Source organism: Musa acuminata, chromosome BXJ2-4 (assembly GCF_036884655.1).
Source record: "Musa acuminata AAA Group cultivar baxijiao chromosome BXJ2-4, Cavendish_Baxijiao_AAA, whole genome shotgun sequence".
NCBI classification, from domain to species: domain Eukaryota; kingdom Viridiplantae; phylum Streptophyta; class Magnoliopsida; order Zingiberales; family Musaceae; genus Musa; species Musa acuminata.
This window is the reverse complement of record NC_088341.1, coordinates 31,234,454-31,251,220: the sequence shown is the minus strand read 5'-3', so window position 1 is coordinate 31,251,220 and position 16,767 is coordinate 31,234,454. Positions and strand designations below refer to the sequence as shown.

Below are 16,767 nucleotides of genomic sequence, written 5' to 3'. Positions count from 1 at the left end.
AGGTTAATTGCCAAGACGAACTCATATTCGCTTGATAGTCGTCGTCGTCGGCGTCATCGTCGTCGTTAGGTCAAATCTGTCGTCGTCATCGTCGTCGTCGTCGTCGTCGTCGTCGTCGTCGTCGTTAGGTTAATTGCCAAGACGAACTCATATTCACTCGATAGTCGTCGTCGTCGTCGTCGTTAGGTTAATTGCCAAGATGAACTCATATTCACTTGATAGTCGTCGCGTCGTCGTCGTTAGGTTAAATCTATCGTCGTCGTCGTCATCGTCGTCATTAGGTTAAATCTATCATCGTCGTCGTCGCCGTCGTTAGGTTAATTGCCAAAACGAACTCATATTCACTGGATAAATTAAATCTGACGTCAATTGGGTTCACTTTGTTATAATGCCAGAGCAATGAAATGGCACCTGAAGGCTTCACGCTTGTTGTGGTTGTCACACGCTGGATCCTGCGTCTGCAAAGAAACAGGTAATTGAGCAGCAGTTGCCATCTTCATTTGTATGGCGACAAGGCTAATTCTTCGTCTTTCTCTTGAAAGACTTGTATAAAAACTATCAAAAGTTTTAATATTCCATCATAGATTCCCTTCATTCCCTCCTATAAATAGAGTTATGAACAGAAATATATATAATAAAAATATAAATTTTTTCTTTCTTTTTTAATTCTCACATAGACGTGAATGGTGTGAAAACTAAAGAGAAATAGAACCATCAACCGTTAAATGTAGGAGTCATCATCATCTTCTGCCAACGCTGAGGTGACACAACATTAAATGTCCACATCAAAGAAATGGCTCTCTCCGATTTTTCTTTTTCTTTTTTTTTTTCTGTCGAGAATTCACCAAAGAAATGGCCCTCTCGGATTTTTCTTTTTCTTTTTTTGTTCTGTCGAGAAACACTAATATATCCACATTAATTTTTAATACAGCAACGTACAAACAACCACAACTATCCAATTGGTGCTCCCTCCATCTTTTCTTTACTTTTTCTTTTGACTCTGAAACTATGTCTTAGTCTAAGAACATCGGACAAGGAACGTAGAAGATTGCTAGCTGGCAACGTGCATAACACAGTATAGAATTAACCACGCACCCACTCCGCCCCCATTGCTAACATCGCAACTGTTACATGGAAAGAAAATGAACGGCGAGTAATGCTCATTAAATCCAATATAAAGACATTTTCATGGGCGAGTATCGCCTATAAAAGTTATCATGCTGGTCATGTCGCCCTAGTGCGGTCTCCATCAATCTCCGTCACGCTCGTTCATGTTGGTCTAGTGAGTTCTTTATCATTCTTCGTTAGTCTTCGTCATGTTTGATTATGTTAGCCTAGTATGTTCTCCACCACACTTGATCGTGTCGACTTACTATGTTTTCCATCATTCTTCGTTAATTTTCATCATACCTAATCATGTTAACTTAATGCATTCTTCATCAATCTCTACCACGCTTTGCCATGTCGATCTTGTAAGTATAAAATATTATTATTATAAAAAAAACTTTAATCCCAAAATCTGAAATTAAATAACAATAAATTTCTAAATTTACGATGTGTACCTTTGAATGCTGTTCAAAAAATTTTTATCCGATTAGTAAGCGGACCATCATCGAATCTAAAAATTATAACGATGTCAATTTATAAGGAAAATTAGATTTTTTTTCTTTTTATCCTTCATATGACCACTATGATTGATAGATTTAAGGATAAGAATATATGAGAAAAGATATATAATTTCTCAATAATTTTATATATTTACATATCCATGTATGCGTATCTATATATTATGTATATAATTCCTATGAGGTCTTATCTATTTATAGGTGAGAAATTAAGAGAGTCCCTCTTATCAATGTCATCTCATAAGGAATTCTATCATAATTGAAGTTTCTTTTTATTGATTGATAATCATAATTAGAATCTAATCATATCTATAATATATTCTACCTAATTAGATAGAGTTATATAATCTAACATTCTCTACTTTGCCCAATAAGATACAAAATGTTTAAAATAAAAAATAAATAAAATAAAATTTATTTTACCTAATTGGATTCTGAATTTTAAAAATAATTTATACACATAAATTAAAAAAAATAATAAATATAAAAAATAATAATAATATATTAAGTCTGATTAGCAATACGAATCATAGCAATTATATATTATCAATATCATGCTTCTACCATAATAATATTAATTCTTTCAATATAATTTAAAATAATCTTTATAATTTATTTTATCAAGATAATTCTATCATTATATTTAATTATAATATATACATAAATATAAAAATAAAAAATAAAAAATATGATTAAGCAACAGCCATCTTAATTCGTATGTTGGCAAGACTAATTCTTTTCGTTGAAAGATTTGTATGCCGAGGATGTGGTCAAGTCTGTGAAACCTAAATAGAATCTCTTCTGGACAGGCGCACAAACCAATCATCCAACAGTGAGGTGACATAACATTAAATGTCCACAGCAAAACGAAGACTTAAACTGATGATCACAGGCACTAACAGGAGACCGGATCACCAAAGAAATGGCTATTTTCGATCACTCGTCTTTTTTCCTTCGAGATACACAAATATTTCCACATTGTACAACCACAATTATTGTCTTTTCTATTGACTCTATAAACTAAGTCTATACAACCACAATTATTCGATTGGTGTTTCATCTTTTTTTGTCCTTTTCTATTGACTCTGTGAAAGTAAGTCTCACTCTAAGAACATTGGATAAGGACAGTAAAAGCCTACTAGGCAACGTGCATAACACGACATGAATTCACCACAACACACTCTCTCCGCTCCATTGCTACTATAGCAACTGTTGGATGTAAATGTATAAGACATTCTTTTCACAGGGGAGTATCGCCTATAAAAGTTCCATCATCTCTTTGCCCAAAGCCCATAGCAAAAAGTTTTGCAATCCTTTCTTAAGCTATATTACGATCATGACATGTCAACTACGCAGAAGTTCTCTCTCCACCACACTACTCCTACTAGTATTTCTCTCTCCTTTTGTTGTTCTTGTAAGAGCAGCTTCAGTGCTGGGGTCCCAAGGGAGAGCTCTACTCCATTGGAAGGCCACCCTCCGAAGTCCGCAGTTGCTCGCGTCCTGGAACGTCGGCTCCAGTCCATGCAATTGGACGGGGGTTGCATGCAACATCGCACGCAATGGGCGCTTGGTCGTCTCCGAGATACAGCTGCCAAATTTGAGCTTAGCAGGGCCACTTGATGCTCTTAATTTCTCGGCGTTCCGATCGCTTGCCAATCTCAACCTCAGCTACAACCAGCTGAACGGGAACATTCCCCCTACCATTTCGGCGCTCTCCAACCTCGTATCTCTTGATCTGACTGCCAACAGGTTCACTGGAAGAATTCCTGTCGATATTGGTTCCATGAAGGCGCTTCAGTTCCTAAATATTAGCCAGAATCAGATAAGTGGCCCTATACCTCCGTCTCTGAGCAACCTTAGTAGGCTTACAGAAATGCAACTAGAAGATAATAAGATTACGGGTGTCATCCCTGAGGAGTTGGGGAGACTTGCAAAGTTGATCTACCTTGAACTCGGGGCAAACCAACTTACAGGTTCTATTCCTCCCAGTTTAGGAAACATGACAAAGCTCTATCACTTGGCTCTCTATGGAAATCAGCTAACGGGATTCATTCCTAGAGAACTAGGAAACCTAATAAATCTGGCGCACTTGTCGCTCTCTAATAATAGCCTAACAGGTCGCATCCCTTCATCGGTGGGAAATCAGAGCAAGTTGGAGATACTTTACCTTTGGATGAATGAATTGTCAGGTTCTATGCCTCCAGAAATTGGAAAGCTGCACCAACTCACTACCTTGGCTCTCCAATTTAACCAGCTCTCGGGGCAAATCCCACCATTACTAGGTATCTTAAGGAACCTCATCGATCTACGCTTATCTTATAACCATTTGTCTGGTTCTTTGCCTCCGGAGATGAACAACATTACAGGTCTGGCTACTCTTCTATTGAAAGATACTGACTTTTTCTGGTTATTTGCCTCCAGAGACATGCAAAGGAGGAGCCCTACGGATCCTAATGCTGAGCAACAACAGCTTCCAAGGTCCCATTCCCGCGACATTGAAGAATTGTACGAGCCTATATACTGTTCATCTTGAGCATAATCAACTGAACGGGGATGTATCCAAACAGCTTGGGGTATATCCCAATCTTAAGTATTTGGATTTAAGCTTCAATAAATTGTCGGGTACAATCTCATCAGACTGGGGAAGATGGCACAATCTGACGTTCCTAGGAATCTCAAATAACAATATCACCGGAGTTGTACCATCAGAACTTGGACAGCTATCAAAGCTGGAAGAACTGGACCTTTCTTCAAACTACTTCCAAGGAGAGATCCCGAGGAGCTTGGGCAACCTGGCTCATCTTTATAACTTCAACCTGAGCAACAATCAACTTATTGGAGAGATACCAGCAGAGCTGGGAAGGATGTCCGACCTTGAACTTCTTGATCTGTCGAGAAACGGCTTGATAGGTAGGATACCATATCAGATAGGAAATTGCATGAAACTCCATTTGCTGAAGCTTAACAACAACAACCTCAGTGGAAGCATTCCTTTTGAGATGGGCAATCTGGTGTACCTTCAAGACGCACTCGACATCAGCCATAACTCTTTGACAGGGGAGATACCAACGCAATTCGGTAAATTGTTCATGTTGCAAAATTTGAATCTATCACACAATGGCTTGACGGGTAATCTTCCATCAACTTTTAGGGATATGCGTAGCATGTTCATCATCGATGTCTCATACAATGAATTGGAGGGTCCAGTTCCCGATAACAAGCATTTCCAGGAAGCTCCAGTAGAGTGGTTTGTCCACAACAAAGGTTTGTGTGGAGTTGTCAAAGGTTTGCCTCTATGTGCTTCATCTACTGCAAATGAACACCACGGAAGTAAGCACCACACAGTCATTATCTTATCTATTGTTGCATCTATGGTCGTCTTACTTCTCTTGCTTGTGCTCGTCGGAATTGCTTTGCGATTCCAGAAGACGAAGAAACACACAGTGCAAGCTGTCAAGAATCCCATCAAACAGGGTACATTCTCTGTATTGAATTTTGATGGAAAAGTTGCATACAAGGATATCATCGAAGCAACAGAAGATTTCGATGAGAAGTACTTGATCGGAACCGGTGCATATGGCAGTGTTTATAGAGCAGAATTATCAAGTGGAGAGGTGCTCGCAGTCAAGAAAATTCACCTGTCCGAACACGAGAACACGGTGGACGAGCAACCCTTTCAGAATGAGATAGAAACTCTTACTCGAATCCGACATCGCAATATTGTCAAACTTTACGGATTCTGCACCTCTCCTCACCACAAGTTTCTCGTGTACGAGTACGTGGAGAGAGGAAGTTTGGGATCCGTCCTCAGAATCGAAGCAGCAGCAGCAGAATTGGACTGGGTGAAGAGGGTGAACATTGTCAAAGATGTGGCTCGTGCTCTCTCCTACATGCATCATGATTGTGTTCCACCTATCGTTCATCGAGATGTAACCAGCAACAATATTCTACTGGATTCAGAATTCAAGGCTTGTGTTTCTGACTTCGGCATTGCTCGACTCCTGAATCCAGATACCTCAAACTGGAGCATGCTTGCCGGCACGCATGGTTACTTGGCACCAGGTAACATTTTGATTAATATTTTGTAACACCATACGAAGATTTCTTGACTTGTTATGGTATTTTAGAATCGTAGATTGTTGTTTCAGTAAAAGTGCAAATGTGCCTATTGCCTTGACTCTTAACTTTCTAATTAGAGGACATACTTGTGTATCAAGTAAGTTTGATCATCGATCTTCTTGTCTGTAGAGCTCGCTTATACAATGAGACTGACCACCAAATGCGATGTGTATAGTTTTGGGGTGATCACACTCGAGTTGCTAGTGGGAACTTACCCAGGAGATATCATTTCTACCCTATCATCTTCCTCCGGCCAAAGCCTGTTTGTGAAAGATATATTAGACCAGCGTGTATCACTTCCGGTTGACCAAGTTGCAGATGAAGTAGCTGCAGCTTTAACATTGGCGATCCATTGCGTTGACATCAACCCAGAAACTCGCCCGACGATGAAGCAGATCTTTGAAAAGTCATCGGCGCAGCCGAGCCCGGCATCTCTCCATGCATTGAAGTTTTCTGATTTGATGACTCGAGAAATATGATCAACCAAGTGGACTTCGCTTCCATCCGTTGCATCTTTTGTTGGCCATTGAAAGGTTTGATCTGTGTGTACTACATGGTTTCCTTGTCAAGTTTCTGTTGCTGGTAAAGTTCTTTGAGCGTTATATATGTTATTTGCTGTAATGAAATTTGGTATATATATGTTTATTGTGATATTAATGTATGTTCATATCTTTGTTGTGAATACTATGATGTGTATATATTTGTTGTTGTGAACTATTATGCGTTACTGTTGTGAATATTGTTATGTTTACTATCAGCAATACTTATATATGTTTATTGTGATGTGATCGAGTGTTGTGAATATTGTTCATATCATGTATAGTTGTTGTGAAAGTTGGATGATTTCTTTGGTGTGTTCCTATGATGTGTACTAATGTGTATGCATATTTGTATCACTAATTACATGTTGTTGTGATCTTAGTAATGATATGCCAAAGATCAATGTTTACTATAATGTACCTTCTTGCATCCACTCAAGCTGATACTCTCTTAAACAATGTGATTTTGCTCTTAAGCACTTATTTGTCTTCGTAACAAATATAATGCCCTCCTTCGCCAAGTTAATCTTACATGGTGGTCTCACATCAAGGTTAAATGGATTGATGATGGCGACCTCAACACTAAATACTACCATGCCGGGGTTGCCATTCGCAGCCATCAAAACCACATTAAGCACCTTTAATGTCCAAAACCAAATTGTCCCGGACCAACACATCATGCATGTCCCTTGCCTTTTGTCTCATTCTATTATGACTTTTGGAATTAGGATCCTTATCCTTTTAAGCCTAACATATGGCCTAGTCTCATTGGTTGAGGCATTCTTGATAATAATGCCCACTCACATCTCTTTGCCTATTTCTCTATCGTTCAAATCTGGAATACTCTTTCCTCCATTGGCCTCGATAAATCTCACTATCAAGTTCCGTATCCATTGTGGATCAACCAAATCGAATCGGGATCCAACTCATTTAAAACGAACCATTGGGTAAGTTCAGCACGTCATCTCTACCCAACCTGATCTCGATGTTGGGGTTCTTTTTCACATATCAAATATGGATCAAACAATTGTTTTATAGAATCAAAATAGATCCAAAAAAATGGATTAAGAATGTTTCCATAAAACTTATTTAATCCATTATAATATGCATGAAATCCTACTTGATAAACAGATTAATACGGAAGCGTACCTGATAAATCCATTAGAGTATTTTTTGAATTGATCGGTGATTTGGTCTTCCAATTGCAGAGTACCTTTTGAACTTTAGATTTTTCCTTGACGGGTGAAGAGAAACTTCATTTGATACTACAACCGGGGACCATAACCTTATTTATAGTCATAACTGATGAATCTACAATTATGATTGTATTCATAATTAATGAATCTGTAATTATGCCTCAAGAGTTTCATATTCCTAACTTATCTCGTCATTAAGTTAGAAACATGATGGTATCCACACAATTAATTTTCATAACAATTATGTCCCTTAACCAAATAACTTTACTTTAATTGGATCACTTTAATTTTGGCTAATCAAAATAATGGCTTAACACATTTAATTATACATGTGTGACCCTTAAAATTCCAACAATCTCCCACTGAGTCACATATGTATCCTTATAAATGTGCTATACTTTATGAGCTCAAAACTGTTGCCATTATTAAACAGGACATACAAAACAATCTTGTCCATTGGCCATATTAATAAAGGACCAAAGCGGTCTTCGCTATATCAATCATAGCTAAACCCATCAATGATCACTAATATTAACATAACCAAATGACATAGATCAATTATGAAATGTGTAGCATGAAAATTACATGAATGTGATCTGTACATGTCAATTTTCAACTAGTCCAACTTTATCTTTATGAGATCATTAATAACTTTAATAGCCATAATGTACAAAGTATAATAAACTGAAGCTTTATTTCTGATCAGAAAATGTCTGTACAAATACAGAATCTGACATAGAACATACAACAAACATATGACAGGCTCCCACTAAACTGAAGTTTCCTTAAATTATGATATACCCATATGAGCAGTATGCTCATGAAAAACCTTGCGTGGTACATCTTTTGTGAGAGGATCTGCCAACATAAAGTTTGTTCCTAAGTGTTGTATAGAAATTTATTTACTTTGTACCTTTTCTTTCACAACCATGTTTGGTACCTCGCAATTCCACATTCATGGATTCATGATAGGAAGCTATAGTATCAAGCAAATATAGATTGTCATAAGTCATAAGTGAACTAGTTCAATCACATTTGAATTTAAAGACAAAGTAAACTGATTATTTCCAAATGAACAAGAATAACCAAATTTGTTCAAATAAGAAACATAAATTAGGTTTCGTCTAAACGACGGTATAATAAAAGTATCTTTCAAATTCAAATAATGTCCAGTACACAATAACAATCTAAATGTGCCTATAGCTTCCACATCTACCGATTTTTCGTCCCCTACATAAATGCATCTCTCAGCATTATTGGGCCTTCGGTAGCTCAGGTAACCCTGCTTTGAAACACTAATGTTAGTAGTTGTGCCGGAGTCTAACCACCAAGTGTTTCTAAGTACTGAAGTTAAATTAGCTTCAGAATAAACCAAAGTAAGGAACGTACCTTTTTTAGCACGCCAAGCGTGATATTTGGCACAGTCCTTCTTTAAATGCCCAGATTTTTTACAGAAGAAACAAGTATCATCCTTATTTTGTTTCTTCTGTACTGGACCCTTATCAGCCTTATTCTTTTCAGGTTTATATTTTCTTTTCTTGCCCTTATCCTTAGAGGTGTTGACCAAGTTTGCACTTTCAATCTTCTCTTGCTTTAATCTTTCTTCTTCTTGCACACAATATGAAATGAGCTCATTAAGAGACCATTTGTTCCTTTGGCAGTTATAACTGACCTTAAACTGATTGAATTGTGCAGGGAGAGATATCAGAAGCAAATGGACAAGTAAGTCCTGTGATAGGTTAAGCTTTAATGCTTTAAGCTTAGAAGAAAGATTAGACATTTCCATGATGTATTCCCTTATATTTCCTTTGCCGTTGTATCTCATGGTAAACAATCTTTGAAGTAGAGTGCTTGTTTCTGCCTTATCATTTTTAAGAAAACGCTTTTCTATTTCGGTAAGAAAATCTTTGGCCTTGGTAATCCCTTCGGACACCGCACCCCTAAAGGCTTCTGGAATGCCGTGCTTAATGATCATGAGACTCATGCGATTAGACCTGTCCCACTTCTCATATAGTCTCCTATCATCATGAGTACTATTTTCTGTAAGAGAAGCAGGTTGGTCTTCTCTTAGTGCAAGGTCTAGATCCATGCAGCCCAAAACGATCAGAATGTTTTCTTTCCAATCTTTAAAGTTGGTTCCGTTTAGAACTGGTACAGAACTGAGGTTAGCAGATATTGTTGCAAGAGAACCTAAATAAGAGAACAATAGATAACCAGAAATTATGCTCATATTTATTGCCATAAACTTAAGTAAATTCAAATAATGATTTAACACATCTCAAGATACCAAGTGCAACATTAATATCTTGTCTTTGGACTTCAATATTAATTGCTAGTGGTAGTCTTGTTGTAATGATCAAATACTGATAATAAGGCATGTCAAATGAAAAACCCATCTTTGGATTGATTTATCATTTACATGTATAACTTTATAATTATCACGTATTTATCATTACAAGTATGTATAAAATCCTGCCAGTCATTAACCTTCCTTTGGGCCAGATAATTACCGCATGGATGTAAATACACACTACATTTAATATTTTCATGAGAAATGTTATATATGAGAGGTCACTTTGGCGACTTCATATATTAAATTACTCAATCTAATATTAAACAATCACTAATTGAATTTGGACCATATTAGTTAAATTGGCTTGATCTTAATTTGTTGACTAAAATATTTAAAGCATATAAATCATTCAATTTATGTCAACAAACAACTTTATAGAACCAATATTATGTTTAATCCAACATAATATTGCAACAATATTATTAAACCAACATAATATTGCAACAATATCTAATTAATTAAATTCATATTAATTAGATAAAATCCAAAAAAGAATTTGAGAAATTTATGCCTTGTAGTGCAAAAATGAATTTTGCAATGAATAGGAAAAGACACGAAGCGAAAAAGATAATCCAAAATTAAACTGATATCACATCAGAAAAAGACACTAAATTGAATGTGAAGCATGCTGTAGTATGATTACATAAAACTATAATCTTTTCCAACGATAATAGAACCAAATCACTTCAAAATAGCATGATTACATAAAACTATCATCTTTCCCAACGATGATAGAACCAAATTACTAAAACTATCATCTTTCCCAACGATGATAGAACCACATTACTTTAAAATATTGATGAAAACATCATTAAAATTCATGAGAAAACAAGCTTAAATGTTCATCAATCATTGTAGGATGGCTCTGATACCACTTGTTGGGGTTCTTTTTAACATATCAAATATGGATCAAACAATTGTTTTATAGAATCAAAACCGAATAGATCCAAAATAATAGATTAAGAATGTTTCCATAAAACTTATTTAATCCACTATAATATGTATGAAATCCTACAATAATTGATAAACAAATTAATACGGAAGCGTACCTGATGAATCCATTAGAGTATTTTTTGAATTGACCGGTGATTTGGTCTTCCAATTGCAGAGTACCTTTTGAACTTTAGATTTCTCCTTGACGAGTGAAGAGAAACTTCATTTGATACTGCAACCAGGGATCATAACCTTATTTATAGTCATAACTGATGAATCTAATTATGATTGTATTCATAATTGATGAATCTGCAATTATGCCTCAAGAGTTTCATATTCCTAACTTATCTCGTCATTAAGTTAGGAATATGATGGTATCCACACAATTAATTTTCATAACAATTATGTCCCTTAGCCAAATAACTTTACTTTAATTGGATCACTTTAATTTTTACTAATCAAAATAATAGCTTAACACATTTAATTATACATGTGTGACCCTTAAAATTCCAAGGATAGCCATGAAATCATATATCTCTTTATGCATTAATAAATGACAATAGTTTTAACTGCACAAAATAAAATATTTGTTTCGTCCGAATCTTGATCATTTGGCCGCACCTGCAGAAAATTAATCATCAGCAAAACTCTTCTTATTTTAATGTCACAAAAGCTATTCTTCTTTAACATTATAAAATGACTCCAGTTGGCAAAGGGAATATGCTGAACTTGATAAGATCAGCTGACTTGACTCAGAAATCTACTGCTACAAAGTTTTTCTTGTGCTTCTTCTTATATGACATTGATTTCTCCGAGTAATAATATGAGGCCACTTTATGCTTTAACAAATGAAAAGTGATCAGTGGTGATGATCGAAAGGAATGGTTCTTAACCTTCCACCAAACTTTGCGGAGGGGACAGTATGAGAACGGGTGATACCATCCAGCTTTAGCCCCGCTGGTGAGGATGCTCGAGACTCAAATGTGTCCCACTCGGTTCCCGATAGTTCACATCCATCTCATACATTTTATATAAGGGGGCCCTTTGTTAGCTCGCAGTACAACATCCTTCTCCAAATTAGCTAGACCGCAGTTATGGCATCCCAGCTGCACAACTGGCGGCTCCTCTCCACCACTCTCCTCCTCCTACTGCTGCTCTCTCTTCATCTTGTCTCAGTGACAGCTTCACTCGGATCACAAGCGAGAACCCTACTCCACTGGAAGTCCACCCTTGACGGCCGGCAATTCCTTGAATCCTGGAATCTCAGCTCTAATCCGTGCAATTGGACTGGAGTTACGTGCAACCTTACGCACAGAGGACGCCCTGTCATCACCGACATGTCCCTGCCGAACATGAGCTTAGAAGGGCCACTCGATGCTCTCAACTTCTCAACGCTGAGATCACTCGTCGGTCTCAACCTCTCCTACAACCAGCTCGACGGCGTCATTCCTCCGACCATCTCGGCTCTCTCCAACCTTGTATATCTTGATCTCATAGGCAACCGGTTCACGGGCAAACTCCCGGTCGAAATAGGCTCCATGAAGGCGCTCCAGTTCCTATATCTCAATAAGAATCAGTTAAGTGGTTCTGTCCCTCCATCCTTGGGCAATCTTACCGGGCTTCTGCACTTGCACCTGCGAGATAATCAACTTACAGGTTTCATACCTCAGGAGCTTGGAAGACTTCAGAAGTTGATGCATCTTACACTTGGGAAGAACCAACTATCTGGCTTCATCCCTCCCAGTTTAGGGAACTTGACGAACCTATACCAGTTGTCTCTCTATCAAAATCATCTCTCGGGATTCATCCCCAGAGAATTGGGAAATCTATTAAACCTTGTGCAACTTGGGCTCTTCAATAATAGTCTAACAGGTCATATCCCTTTCTTTATGGGAAGAAATCAAACTAAATTAGAGAGACTTTATCTTGGGGTTAATGAATTGTCAGGCTTTATCCCTCCGGAAATAGGAAATCTAAATGAGTTAACCCAACTTTTTCTGTCCGACAACCAAATCTCCGGGCCGATACCATCCACTTTCGGAAACCTGACCCAGCTCATGGGTATGGATCTCCATGACAACCAGCTTTTCGGTTCAATCCCTCCATCCCTCGGTAACTTAAGGAACCTCACTGACCTAAGCTTGTTCAATAATCGGTTGTCTGGTCGATTGCCTGCCGAGTTAAACAACATCACAGGTTTGACATCGCTTCTTTTGTCAGACAACTTCTTCTCCGGTGACTTGCCTTCAAACATATGCAAAGGAAGAACCCTACAGTATCTCTCACTGAGCAACAACAGCTTCAGAGGTCAACTTCCCGGGACCTTAAAGAACTGTACGGGATTGATCAGAGTCCGTCTCGAGCAAAACCAACTCACCGGGGATATATCACAACTTCTTGGAGTGTATCCACATCTTTCTTATATGGATTTAAGCTTCAATAGGCTGTCAGGTGCACTCCCACCGGACTGGGGAAGATGGGACAATCTCACATTCCTGGCAATCTCAAATAACAACATCACCGGAGCCATTCCACCAGAATTCGGCAAGCTAAAAGAACTACGAGAACTGGACCTTTCTTCCAACTACATACAGGGGGAGATTCCAAAAAGCTTGGGCAGGTTACCTCATCTCTACAAGCTGAACCTGAGCTGCAATCGACTCGGCGGAGAGGTACGAATAGAGTTTGGAAGGATGCCCGACCTTGAAATCCTTGATCTATCAGTTAACAGCTTGACAGGAAGAATACCGTCTCAAATAGGCATTTGTCTCAAGCTCCGCTCCCTGAAGCTTAATGGCAACAAATTCGGCGGAGGAATTCCTGCAGAGATCAGCAGCCTGGAGTACCTTCAAGACGCATTGGACATCAGCCACAACTCACTAACGGGTGAGATACCCTCGCAGTTCAGCAAATTTACGATGCTGCAAATTCTGAATCTTTCACATAATAATTTGTCCGGTGGTCTTCCATCTTCACTAAGTGCTATGATCAGCTTATTAATCATTGACGTATCATATAATGAATTGGAGGGGGCTGTGCCTGAGAGCCCAGTCTTCCGGAAAGCTCCGGCGAAGTGGTTTGTCCACAACAAAGGTTTGTGTGGGGTCGTCAAAGGCCTGCCTCCATGTCTTTCTTATACTGCAAGGAAAGATGATGGAAGCAAGCACCACAGAGCAATTATCTCAGCTATCATTGCTTCCGTGGTCGTCTTATTCATCTTACTTGTTTTTCTCGGAGCGTTTTCACTGTTCCAGAAGACCAAGAAACATTCCATGCCTTCCGAAAATAATGGCAACAAAGAAGGCATGGCATTCTGTGTATTTAACTTTGATGGAAGATATGCATACAAGGATATCGTTGCAGCCACGGAGGATTTTAATGAAAAATACTGTATCGGAAGTGGTGCATATGGCAGCGTTTACAGAGCAGAATTAGCAAGCGGGCAGATGCTAGCAGTGAAGAAAATTCATCTGCAGGAAGACGAAACTACATCGAATGAGCAATCCTTTCAAAACGAGATAAATACTCTTACTCAAATTCGACATCGAAATATCGTCAAGCTCTACGGATTCTGCTCCTCTGCTCGACACAAGTTTCTGGTGTACGAGTACATGGAGAGAGGAAGTTTGGGATCCCTCCTCAGAAGCGAAGCAGCAGCTGCTGAACTGGACTGGGTGAAGAGGGTGAACATTGTCAAAGATGTGGCTCGTGCTCTGTCCTACATGCATCATGATTGCGATCAGCCCATTGTTCATCGAGATATAACCACCAACAATATTCTGCTCGATTCAGAACTCAAGGCTTGTGTTTCTGACTTCGGTATTGCTCGACTCCTGAAGCCAGATTCATCAAATTGGAGCATGCTTGCCGGCACATATGGTTACTTGGCACCGGGTAAGTTTCTCCCCCGACGTCATATAGTATTACAGCTTTTGCAAGTTAAGTCCATCAGCTTGTAGCTCATTTACATGAATTGTTCATCAATCTAGAAAAAGAAAACAGCAGTCGATTTACTGTACACGTAGTTATTCATCAATCAAGGCGCAAAGTAGCCTAACAGAGCTGTCTTTTGGAGATCCTTCTACAATATGAGGTTTCCTCAGTTATCGGTTATTGTTTGCAGAGCTTGCTTATGAGATGAGAGTGACCACCAAATGCGATGTTTACAGTTTTGGAGTGGTCACGCTTGAGTTGCTAATAGGAGGACATGGGGAAGGACTCGTTTCCGTTCTGTCATTGCCTTCGTCGCCGAAAAACACGCTTGTGAAATATGTATTAGACCAGCGTCCATCACTCCCTACGACGGAGGTTGCAGACGAGGTAGCTGCAGTTTTGAGATTGGCACTTTGCTGCGTGGAACATGACCCAGAGTCACGCCCAACAATGAAGCAGGTCTTTGGAACCCTATCGACTGTCAACACACTGCCGAGTCTCCCTTCTCTCGATGTGCTCAAGCTTTCTGACTTGATGAATGCTAAAATATGATCGACTATATGGACTCCCGTTCTCCGGCTGTGCCACCAAGTCAACAAGTCGGCTAAAGTAGGGGTTGTTGTTCACATCATATGACCATGCATTTTTTGTAGTATGAAGCTGATGCTGTAGTGGAGGGCATGTGGTAAAGACCTGCCCATTCTGTAGTGATTAATTTCAATTCGCAGAAACAGGCTGACAGATTGAGAAAGTACTTAAGGTGTTTAATGGGTAAACGCATGCGACGACCAACATGATGCTGTGTGGCATAAAGAGCTTCCTAAAGATAATTTGCTCGACTTGAATTGACTTCACTCTCAGAGGTCCCATCTTACCTTTTGTAAAGCTGTAAAGCAGACAATGACTGCTTACATGGCAAGGAGTCAACAGAGGAGGGAAAGAAATGTGAGATGAATTGTCTGGTTGTGAAATCACTCCAACAAATCTAGTGACATGCAGTCATACACGTCCTTTTCTTCTTTCAATAAAGAAACGAGTATGTGTGTAACGTACCTTTTTTTCGTTGAATACGAAGCGGGTTCAACAGAAGAGTTTACTAAATCCAAGAAACTCGAATTGATAAGTATCGTGACACCCGTTGTTGGTCTATTGATTAAAGATATGATTCAAATTATATGATATGACACGACTTACTAGAGAGGAACTACATATCACACAAGTCAAGTGTAGACAAACCTCCTTTACAGGTAGGAGAAAGGAGATGAATCAAAAGGATAATCTCACATCACAGAATTGAAAAAATCAGATTGGTTTGATCTATAATTTAAAAGTTTAATTTTTTTAGGTTAAATTGATGTATATTAATTTTGATTAGTTTAACTGAAACTCATCAATAATAGACTTTTTAATGATATTAGAACTAGTGTAACAACTTCTGAAAAATCAAGGATGGTACAATGTTACAATCATATAGAATATTTATCATACAAATCAATCAATAATCAATTCACTCCTATGATATTCATAATCTGTTTAATATATTAATTACATTAAGAATGGATTTGTCACGCTTCTATTATACATCTGATAATTAAAAGATAATCATACGAGCAAATAGACAGGAAGCTCTCTACGATACGATTATCATGAATAAGATAAATCGTCTTCCCAAAATCAACTTACCTCTCACCATAGACAGGAAGCTCCCTAAACCCTTGCCTTAGACCAACTCTCCATAATAGTCCTCTGTCAACTTCACGAGTGTTGGGTTCAGCCCATATGTGGGCTTGGACCATATGATTAGGTAGTCAACCCAAATCTGAATTATTAAAAAAGATAAAAAGAAAAAGAAAGAGACGTGCACAATTGAGGGCAGCGAACGATTTTGGCGTGCAACTAACGATTGCGGTGCACAATGAGAGAAAATAACAGAGAGAGAAAGAGAAGAGAGATAATTAGGATTTTGAGTTTTTTTGTTTTGATCCAAATTATATGTGAAGAATCCCTGTAGTAAGCTTTACAATCCTAACGGTGTTAATCTACAATTTATTCTCTCTGAGGTATTTCCC

The 16,767-nt window shown here is 38.4% G+C and overlaps 2 protein-coding genes across 2 annotated transcripts; both read left to right on the top strand.

Annotated features, from left to right (window-relative positions):
* The first annotated feature begins 2,934 nt into the window (after positions 1 to 2,934).
* LOC135609106 (MDIS1-interacting receptor like kinase 2-like) lies at positions 2,935 to 6,452 on the top strand. Its single transcript, XM_065102195.1, has 3 exons — positions 2,935 to 3,907; positions 4,047 to 5,687; positions 5,874 to 6,452. Exons 1-3 carry the CDS (start codon positions 2,962 to 2,964, stop codon positions 6,221 to 6,223), a joined length of 2,937 nt encoding a protein of 978 aa, XP_064958267.1. The 5' UTR covers positions 2,935 to 2,961; the 3' UTR covers positions 6,224 to 6,452.
* A 5,272-nt stretch (positions 6,453 to 11,724) lies between these two features.
* LOC103980937 (MDIS1-interacting receptor like kinase 2-like) lies at positions 11,725 to 15,766 on the top strand. The gene is made up of 2 exons (XM_009397512.3): positions 11,725 to 14,659; positions 14,889 to 15,766. The coding sequence occupies exons 1-2, from the start codon at positions 11,860 to 11,862 to the stop codon at positions 15,248 to 15,250; spliced, it is 3,162 nt and encodes a 1,053-aa protein (XP_009395787.3). The 5' UTR covers positions 11,725 to 11,859; the 3' UTR covers positions 15,251 to 15,766.
* The last annotated feature ends 1,001 nt before the right edge of the window (positions 15,767 to 16,767 follow it).